Below are 10,459 nucleotides of genomic sequence, written 5' to 3'. Positions count from 1 at the left end.
GGATGCAGAGGTCTTGGTAAGCAGTGTCCGTTTGCTTTGGGTGGGGCTGTAAGAGGGTAAGGAGGCAGCTGCGTCGGTAAGCAATGTCCGTCTGTTTTGGGTGGGCATGAGAGGGGAAGGAGACAGCAGCATTGATAAGCAATGACCTTCTGCTTGGGGTGGGCGTGTGAGAGGGGGGCGGATGCAGAGGTCTTGGTAAGCAGTGTCCGTTTGCTTTGGGTGGGGCTGTAAGAGGGGAAGGAGGCAGCTGCGTCGGTAAGCAATGTCCGTGTGCGTGGGGCGGGGCCGCGAGAGAGCAGAGTGGAGGCGGGACCGCGGACATCTTGCATGTAATACTGGCATGACGACGTGTCGTGTTGACGACACGTGTGTGTACGCGTTTGTTTTCTGCATTAGGGTTCGTACTGGAGCCTGGCATCGTCCACTGCAAACGCGTGCGAGGCAAGACGATCCAGTTCGACAAGATCTGGGCCGGCCAGTACGTGACGTTCGCCAGGAGCAAGGCCTCTGGGGATGTGTATGCTTTCGGCCTGAACAACTATTGCCAGCTAGGTATGTCCATTAGTAGAAGCAGGATGGCGGTAAATGTGGTCATGTTAGTATGGTCACGAAACGAAGAATGTTCCTGTGTTGTTCTGCGGGGAGTGACAACGGACACTCGCGTGCTGTCATGTCTGTTTCAGGGTTGCCGCAAAAAGTGCACTCTGCGTTCATGCCACAACAAGCGAAGACCTTCGACAACAAGTGTTGGGTGAAGATCAACGGTGGCCAGCACCACACGTTGGCGTTAGACGATCAAGGTAGGTGTGCGGCAGCAGGGTGTTCAGGTAGGGGAGGGGGTTCGGCAGGTTTCATCGGATTTGGCAGTCTCCTGGGTTGATCGTGTGAAACGTTCAAATTTGATGAGAAAATTGTAGGTTAGAATAGAATAGAATATACTTCAGGACGAGTTCGTTTATGAAAGCTATGGATGGCTGCTTCTGATCCTTATCACAATCGTAGACGTCATATATAAATATATACTTATATATATTATGTATGTGTGTGTGCGTGCATGCATGCGTGCGTGTGCGTGCATGCATGCGTGCGTGTGCGTGCTTGTATACGTATAGGGTCCACCCTGGAACTGTCTAGCTATCTGGAACAGGTTTCTCCTCCTCCCAGAATATTGGATTTTCTATTCCCACGCATGGATGTTGATTGCAGGCAGAGTGTACTCGCTGGGTAGGAAGGAGTACGGCCGGCTGGGGCTGGGAGAGGAGGGCGACGACCAGGCTTCTCCCACGCTGCTCACCTCTCTCTCCGGCGTCACGTGCACCGACGTCGCGTGCGGAAGCTGCGTCTCCTACGCGGTGACGGAGGAGGGTACGTATCAGTAAGAGAGAAGGGCGTGTGTTCGTGAGAGAGAAGGGTAGGTGTTGGTGATAGACTGATAGAGGAAGGTAGGTGTCGGTGAGAAAGAAGCCAGGGTGTGTATCCGTGATAGAGGAGGACAAGAGGTTATGTATTGGTTAGAGTGAAAGACATGCTGGTGGCAAATGCGGGTACGTGTCGGTGAGAGAGAAGGGCGTGTGTTCGTGAGAGAGGAGGGTGTGTGTTGGTGACCGAGGAGCGTACGTATCAGTGAGAGAGAAGGGTATGTATCCGTGAGAGAGAATCCTGTATGTGCATGGGCGAGGAGGGTAGGTGTTGCCGTCGGTTTAAGAGAAAGAGAGTGACAAAGAGAGAGAGGTGGGTACGTATCACTTGAAGAGAAGTGTGTGTGTGTGTGTTTGTGAGAAGAGGGTACTTCCCTCTTTGCATTCCGAAGACGTTCTCTTGTCTCGCAGGTGCGGCGTACGCCTGGGGCATGGGCACAAACGGACAGCTGGGCAACGGCAACGACGACGACGACCGGTGGACGCCCGAGCGGATGAGCGGCCGGGCGCTGCAGACTCGCGCCGTGCTGCGTGTGAGCGCTGGAGGCCAGCACTCCGTCCTGCTGGCCGGCGACCGCCCGCCCGCCGCCGCCGCCCCCGGGGACCCGTCGCAAGTCAGCTCGACGACGGACGCGGCGGGGTTGCGACCCGGGGTCGCGGAGAACGGCGTCGCGGCGTCGGCGTGCAATGAGGCCGTGCCGGCTACCGCCAGCAGCTAGCGACCGGGCCACGGGGGGACAGGCGGGGGTGCGATCGCGGGGCCGGGAGAGCGGGACGACCCCCCGTTCGAACGGCCGAATCGACCGTGCCGTGGTGGGGCAGGCGGGGGTGCGATCGCGGGGCCGGGAGAGCGGGACGACCCCCCGTTCGAACGGCCGAATCGACCGTGCCGTGGTGGGGCAGGCGGGGGTGCGATCGCGGGGCCGGGAGAGCGGGACGACCCCCTGTTCGAACGGCCGAATACCTTGCCGGATCGGTGAGTATAGGAAATGACGACGGCTCCTCGACGCACGCATCCTCACGGTGCAGATGACGGGGCGTCGCCGTGGTAACTCGTCGCTACGGGCGTTTGACGCTGCGAGGTTTGGTTTCTGTAGGTGTTGCCGACAATAGGCCGAGGCCATGATAAAGATATTGTTTGTTTGCCCTCACCCGACCGACCCGCCAAAAAAGTGCCGACTCAAACATTTTTATTTATCTTTATCACTATACATTATATAAGTCTGTATAATGCTGAATTTATAAAAAGACCCCCTCTCAAAAAAATAAATTAAAAGCCTACCTACCTACCCAAACTTTTCAGCCTGGGTCGGGTGAGGGCAAACAAATATTTTTTTAATTCTGGCCCGTTGGGCCAAACAGCTCCATCGTCGTGCCGTCGAGATCTCGCCGTGAGAGTCTTGCTGCTGGTAGCGTCGCCGGTGTGATGCGAGATGCAGAGTGATCGAGAAGTGAATTCAGGGGAGAGGATTCGCGAGCGTAGTTTGAGAGTTGTCGCGCATGGGACAAGGAGAGGAAGAAGCGGTGGTGGCATGCGCGTACGGTATCGCGAGGGATGGGTAAACGATCATGGTAGTGGTGCACGTGTCCGAATGCCTTTCCTTCTTTCTCCCTCCGGCTTTGTCTCTCTCTCGCTCTGTCCCTCCCTCCCTTCCTCTCTCCTCTTTCTCTTACTCACTCACTTCCTCTCCCTTTCTCTTACTCTCTCACTTCCTCTTTATCACCTTGACTGAGACTCACTTCCTCTCCCTCTCTCTTATATTACTCTCTTACTTCCTTTCTCCTGTTGACTTCCTCTTCTCTCCCGTTGGCTCCCTTCTTCTCTCTCTCTTTCTCAGCTCACAGTAATCATTCTAAACAATTTATTCTACGTTGCTATTTTAATACACGAAGTTTTTCATGCGATGAAATATAATAAATAATGAGTAGGTTTATCCATGAAGTAATCAAATATTGCATTCGATTTGTATCGGTGACAGAAAAGAGACATGTTGCGATTATTGTACTGTGTACTGCTTATTTGTACTGTACAAATTTTCGTGATATTCTGCCATTTTTAATACGTTGTTTATCATTTATACTAATAATAACTGTACTAAAAATTTTAACAAACATTCCTGTTCTCTTTTCTTAAGTTGAAGAAAATCGTTATCGATAATCATACAATCATGTGTTTATGATAAAACTAAAACAATATATTCTAATATATCAAAACAATGTTTATTGTTTTAGGCAGTTGTATTGGAAACAAAAACGTAGGTCACGACTAAGAATAGCATTGCTGGGCTAGAAATGTGTGTTCATATATATAAAGGTGTATATTACTCCCACTGTCAAAAAAACATTAGAAGGCACTTAAAAAATAAGAAATTCTATACATAGATTTAATATAAACAAAGTGGCAAATAACTGATCAGCGACGATATGCATTTCTAATACATCGCCAACTACATGTATCCCCCGGGTTCTCCCCAAGATGTGTAAGTATATGAAGTTTGGTCGCGCTAGGTCAATAGGGGCCGAGTTATAGAGCGGAAGGGAAATATGATGGTCAATGTCAAATAAAGGTTGCAGTGACCTGGTTTCGGTACGTGATCGCGCTAAGTCAATTAGGGGCCGAGTTATAGAGCGGAAGGGAAATATGATGGTCAATGTCAAATAAAGGTTGCAGTGACCTGGTTTCGGTGCGCGACACACCTTCTCCCCAAGATGTGTAAGTATACCAAGTTTAGTCGCGCTAGGTCAATTAGGGGCCGAGTTATAGAGACGAAGGGAAATATGGTTAAGTTAAAGGTCAAATAAAGGTCGTAGTGACCTGGTTTTTGGTAGCGGCTATGTCAATTGGGGGCGAGTTAGAGAAGCGGAAAGGGAAATATGATCAAGGTCAAATGAAGTATGCTGCTTCACCTCTCCCTCAAGATGTGTATAGTATACCAAGTTTTGGTAGACGGCGCTAAGGTCAAATTAGGAGCGGCCGGAGTTAGAGAGCGGAAGGGAAATATCATCAAGGCCAAGGTAAAGGTCAAATAAAGGTCGCAGTGACCTGGTTTTGGTACGCTGCTCACCTCCCCAAGATGTGTAAGTATACCAAGTTTGGTAGCGCTAGGTCAATTAGGGGTCGAGTTATAGAGCGGAAATGAAATTCTCTGCTGCGGACCGAGCGGCGGCGGCGGCTGGGGAGACATGAAACCATAGTATCCCGCCGACTTCGTCGCGGGGTATACAATTAGCAAGGCGCAATCAACATCCAAAATCTTTACATAGATTTGATATAAACAAAGTGATAAATAGCTGATCAGCAAAGATATGCATTTCTAAGTAATTAGTTAGCAAGGGCTGAATCAACATCCATAATCACGCATTATAATGTATATTTTATAAGCACTTATTATATCACAAACCTGTGTATTGAACTCATTTTGTATATCACATGCGGGTGTATAAGCAAATGAATTTACATATGAATCCTACAAATGAATATGGACAGTAACAAAATAGAAGAGTTAGCTTCAAGGTTCCATTTTATAGCTATACATTTTATAGCTATATGCTATAAGCTCAAGTAATGCTTATCAGATCAGAAAATTTGTGCGAAAGAAGTAACAAACGAGGTAAAACAAAATGCATCCATTTTCGGACAATTTTAAGTTTTTATAGCAAACAAAAAAATCTTTGGTCATTTTAAGAACATTTCTCTGAACAATTTTGCATGTATATAGGATATCAGGAATCTGTTATCCAGCACCAGTAATAAATATTCATAAAATATTATCTATAACTACTACTTAATGGTACATTATATTAACAAATTACTATTGATGGAGTGACATGCAACACACATACACATACAATCAATCAATTTTCAATATTTCTAAATAACATCACACATTTCTATTGGTATTTCACTATATAAATATATGTGAAAGAACACGGTGAATTTAGGAGAATAATTGATGCGCCAGCGCTCACCAGAGTGGAAGTACCATCCTTGATGCTGCTCAAAACAGTTAGATGCCCACTAGCAGTCCATGATTGTAATTAACCCTCACTGTTCAATGCCAAATGGTGTTCCTCGTAGTTTCTTGCTGCTACAAGTACTTCTATGCTGCTACACGTAGTTCCATGCTGTCAGCACAGTTCCATACTGCTAGAAATGGTTCCATGTTGCTACAAAAAATCCAATGGTGGTACCACGTCACGCCATGCTACTAGCTGTAAATCAATGATACTATATGCAGTCCCATAATCCTACACGTAGTTCCATGCTGCTACATCTTGTTGTTCCATGCTTCTACATCTTATTCTATGCTTCTACATCTTATTCCATGCTTCTACATCTTCTCACACGCTGCTATACGTAGTTTTAGGCTGCTTCACGTTGTTCCATGCTGCTACGAGAATTCCCATGGTGATCCTCACGGTCCCATGGTGATCCTCTCGGCCCCACGGTGATCCTCACAGTCTTACGGTGTCCCTCACAGTCTCACAGTGTTCCTCACAGTCTCACAGTGTTCCTCACAGTCTCACAGTGTTCCTCACAGTCTATGGGTTTTTACACACCTACATCACCACCGTCATCCTCTACTGCTGATGGATGGCTGGCTATGATGTCGCAACACTTAACTACACACCACTGATTAGCCGTGGAACATTTTCTAAATCTGTAGCCAACTCTGACCTTGTCACCTGTGCAAACACGCAATTAAACCTGTAACCCACTCTCACCTGAACACTCAATCCGAAACAGAAATATATCCCACTCCAACAGCATCCCGAACAAATCTACACGTATGGGGACTGCTATTGCAAAGCAGTTGAATTAGAACTTCTGACAAATTCAACTAGGTGGCAGTGGCGGTGATGGCCAAATACCTATAGTTACTTCGCACTGGTATCTTCTGGCCGAGTTTCTCTTGGCTTTGTCTCCCGTCGTCTCCGTGTGACTCACCAGTTGCGTGACGCGTTCGTAAATCTTTTCTCGCAGCAGCTCCAAGACCTCCTGCGAAACCCCATCGCATAATAAATTAGCTCGTTAGCAGACGCCAGTGGAAAAAATACACGGGGGCTCGGGGCGATTTAGCCCCCGAAATGCCAAAAAGAGCCCCGGAAATGCCAAAAAGAGCCCCCGTAAATTTGAATAGAGTTCAATGCAAACAAAATTTTTGAGTGCTATTTTCATGCACGCGAGCTTAAAAAGTAGCCCCCGAAAAATAAATTTTTTCCCTGGCAGACGCGCGTCGCATCTTCTCTGATAATTAACCTCCACGACATTAAACCGATCTATGAGAATATCTGCCTCGAGATTATATGTTCAGGGCACATGCACGCATCATCGTATACCACCACAACGACCCTAAACCTGACCACCTAATGGTCCTAACCAGATCAGGGATAGGGTTGCAACATATCTGCCCTGATTATACTACCTTAAGGTAAGCGCTGGGGAAGGTGGAACCATTGTCATCCTCTCTACTTGTGGCATGCGAGGTACGAGCATGCCCCGTGGCGCCCTCTTTCATCGGTAATTCGTTGTCCCCGACGACGCCCCTCACATCCAAGCGCAGTTCGACAAGCATCACGCTGTTTCCGAACTGTCGTCGTCACGCGTGTAATCGATAAAGACTGGATTATAATTTGAAAAACCTGGATGAGGCGCGTGCGGGTTTCTACATACGAATATTCAAACACGAGCAGTTGGGGGTGGTGGTACTGGTAGGGTAGGGGTGGGCGTGGGGGAGATTCTCGCCACTTACAATTACACTACCACTTCAGTAGCTCCAACACTAGTATAAACTCTGTTGCTTTGCATTCTGTAATGACGAACAGTGATGTCAAACCGGTTCAAGGATAGAGATCATGTCCAGGACGGTGATTGGATCGGATGTTTATTACTGGACATGCTCTCTATCCTTGTCCTTGAGCCGCTAAACCTAAGCTTAGAGGATGACATACAAGGTGTAATATACAGCCAAGGTCGTGAAAATTTATTACTGTCTTTGACTCGTATGCCAGAGGCAGTGGCACTGCCCAAGTGCCAGTGCCACGACCCAAGGATAGAGAACATGGGTCCCAATAAAACCAATGTGCTTGGCTAATACCCGGACCGTAACCCTAATCCTAACCCTAACCAAAAATATAATCAATATAATCAATAATATTGATGTAAATGACATTGCCATTGGTTTTATTGGGACCCATGTTCTCTATCCTTGAACTGAATGATGACATTGATGTGCCCAACTCTCTGTCTCTGCACCTTACTCGAGTCTAGAGTCTAGACGCTCTGTTTATACGCGAGTATGAAACATGCATAATAGTACTACAAACCTTTACATATTTTTTGGAACGTTTGTATATTCGTTTCATTTTCTACTTGCTTTCTGAGTGTCGAAAGTTTACACTACATTCTAAGTTAACAATATGTTCGTCAACCATTAAAGATTTTCTATTGGATAAAATACGCCATATCGTACATGTGAAATTCTCGAATGCGATTGGACGCACTTCTTGGCTATCGTGTCGCCACCTATTAAAGTAATTTCTTAAACATCCATGATGACATGAACAACACTTGTCTCTACAGCTCGAGCTCAGCACGTTTCCATCATATTTACTCATCAAGTTAAAACAACCCAAGAAAACATCTTTCAACTCACATGGAACTTTACAACACTAAAGTTACAGAAACAAACGAGAAGTGCCTTTCCAAAATGTTGAACAATTGCCTTAAGAATATTTTCAAACCATTAATGTCCACCAACTGGCACAACAGAGAGTCTTTCTCACAACTGAAACTGTAAAAAAAAACAAAATAGAACTTGACTCGTAGTCAGAATGAAGGTGTACATGCATGTACGCTCAAATTGTCCTCAAATACCATCTCCCATGCGATCTAACATTTAAAAAAATTTCTGGGAGGACGCCTCCACATAACCCCCCCCTTTATCAACCACCATCCTTGAAATCCTACATAAATTTTGTAACTGCTGCAACCTGCCATTGTATCTTGGCTCAACCAGGTTCAACAACTAAAATGGACTGGTCAGTGGAAAGGTAGGGGCGACCAAGATTGGTCATGCTTAGGGTACCGTGATCGCTTAATCCGCCACCCTGACACCACACATATATATACTATCATAATCTATAGACCCAGCAATATGCGGCACAGCGCATAGCAGATAAATCGCACCATCATTCTACGTAATGACGACCTTACAAGAAAGCCAGCCCAATGAGAGCATCGATGAGAGCATCCTGGCTCCTTCACTGTATGCTGCCCAAACTTCACCCTGGTAGGTCAAGTTTTGGCTCAATCAGATGGACTCACAACGTAACGCAACATGTAACAACGTCTATCCACATGCAACCACACGCTATGCAACATTAACCACATCTAGACACATGCAAAACCACACTCAGCATGTAACCAACATGTAACCAACATCTAGAGCATCATGCAAACACACGCTAACCACATGTAACCACATTAACCACATCTAACACATGCAAACAACACCTACTCACATGTAAACACATGTAATCCACATCTAGCCACATGCCAACACAACCTAACCACAATGTAACCCACATCTAGCCTACATGTATACCACACCTACTCCCATAGTAACCTACACCTACATCCACCATACGCCGCAACCACAATTGTAACCACATGTCCACATGTAACCACACCCTAACCACACAATAGCCGCATGTAAACCACATTAACCACTCTACCTCGCCACCACATGTAACCATACTACCCACCACATAGTCACATGCCCAAGCACCCCGCAAACAGTGCCTAGCACACCAGAGGGCGCTGAAACACAGCCAAGGTCGACAACAGCCACAAGCCAGAGGCGCAAGCACTAGGAATGCGGGATCTCACCGTTGCCGTGCGCCAACCTCTGCTGTAGTCGGAATGTCGTCGGCATGGTGACCTGCCCGTGAAGATTCCGCCAAGTATGCCATTTCTTGCTGAAGGAGGTATCCGCAGTGTCGTGTGTCATCTCCCTTACCGAACTGCAAGCGAAAAGTTGTGAAAAACGGCCCTCAGCCTTGTAACGCAGGACCAGGCAAACACACAAATCACAAGTTGTGTTTATGAATGCACGAGGCGAGTGTAACATGACATGATTGCATTGCCCCACATCTATTAGCATATATTAGAGAAAGAGAGAGAAAGAGGAGAGGGAGGAGACGGCAGGAAGGAGGGTAGGGGAGGGAGAGGTAGGAGAAGAAGAGGTAAGAGAGAGAGCGAGTGAAAGTGTGTGTGTATGTGTGTGTGTGTGTTGTGTGTGTGTTGTTTGTTGTTGTGTGGTGTGTGCGTGTGTGTGTGTGAGAGAAGAGAGAGAGTGCAGACAGACCAGAAGAGAGAGAAGAGAGAGAAAGAAAGCGAGAGAGAAGAGAGAGAGAGATAGAGAGAGAGAAACGTAAAAGTGTAGAGAAAACAGAAGAAGTGAAATGAGAGAACAGAAAGAGAGACGAGCCGAGAGAGAAGGGGACGACGAGAGAGAGAGGGGGAAGGAAAAATATAGAGAAGGATAGAGAGTGTACAACCGAAAGACAATTCGCTGCAATTGAACGTGACAAATTAATTTGGTCAGGATCAAAGTAAGGGAAGGACTGCTATGCCTATCAGTTGTTCCTACCTTTAAACAATTCTACATTCCTGCGACAACCATCCAGGCGCTTTCAGACTATGCGGTATGAAACAAAAACCTGTCACAACTGTCACCCATCAAGAAGCTAATACTATCCATCTCATCTAGCTTACGCTGACAGTGGACCGAATGATGACTTCATGTATCTGACAGCCAGACTAAATCATAGACAAGGAGACGGAACGCGGCATTGCTGTGTGCTTCAACCTCGAATGGCAACCAATCATATGGACGCTAATAATTACTGAAACGCATGTGCAGACGAACCCATTCTGAGACAAAGAACACTAACTGCTGTTCTAGGTCACTCCTGTCCGAACACAAATCTTTTGGGCCAGATATGGCGCGCTTCCTCTCCTGTTATATTTACAGCTC

At 46.7% G+C, this 10,459-nt stretch overlaps 2 protein-coding genes and 1 long non-coding RNA gene across 3 annotated transcripts in view; 1 reads left to right on the top strand and 2 right to left on the bottom strand.

The window, feature by feature from the left end:
* LOC106804680 (regulator of chromosome condensation-like) overlaps positions 1-3,530 on the top strand; it is a 12,431-nt gene extending 8,901 nt beyond the window's left edge. Inside the window, exons 4-7 of the mRNA XM_014805955.1 lie at positions 397-552; positions 684-800; positions 1,207-1,365; positions 1,830-3,530. Of these exons, the coding sequence (XP_014661441.1) occupies positions 397-552; positions 684-800; positions 1,207-1,365; positions 1,830-2,137 (740 nt within the window). The 3' untranslated portion in view covers positions 2,138-3,530. The remainder of the gene's footprint in view (positions 1-396; positions 553-683; positions 801-1,206; positions 1,366-1,829) is intronic.
* Positions 3,531-5,967: 2,437 nt separating this feature from the next.
* LOC106804693 lies at positions 5,968-7,876 on the bottom strand. The gene is made up of 4 exons (XM_014805976.1): positions 7,746-7,876; positions 6,845-7,009; positions 6,291-6,417; positions 5,968-6,104 (listed from the first exon to the last, which is right to left on the bottom strand). Exons 1-4 carry the CDS (start codon positions 7,782-7,784, stop codon positions 5,971-5,973), a joined length of 465 nt encoding a protein of 154 aa, XP_014661462.1. The 5' UTR covers positions 7,785-7,876; the 3' UTR covers positions 5,968-5,970.
* Positions 7,877-9,405: 1,529 nt separating this feature from the next.
* Positions 9,406-10,459, bottom strand: part of LOC106804694 — a 2,241-nt gene continuing 1,187 nt past the window's right edge. Inside the window, exon 3 of the long non-coding RNA XR_001393353.1 lies at positions 9,406-9,443. This is a non-coding gene — a long non-coding RNA (uncharacterized LOC106804694). The remainder of the gene's footprint in view (positions 9,444-10,459) is intronic.

This window comes from Priapulus caudatus, unplaced genomic scaffold (assembly GCF_000485595.1).
Source record: "Priapulus caudatus unplaced genomic scaffold, Priapulus_caudatus-5.0.1 Scaffold83, whole genome shotgun sequence".
NCBI classification, from domain to species: domain Eukaryota; kingdom Metazoa; phylum Priapulida; class Priapulimorpha; order Priapulimorphida; family Priapulidae; genus Priapulus; species Priapulus caudatus.
The sequence above is the reverse complement of the archived record's forward strand: the minus strand, read 5'-3'. Positions and strand labels throughout refer to the sequence as shown.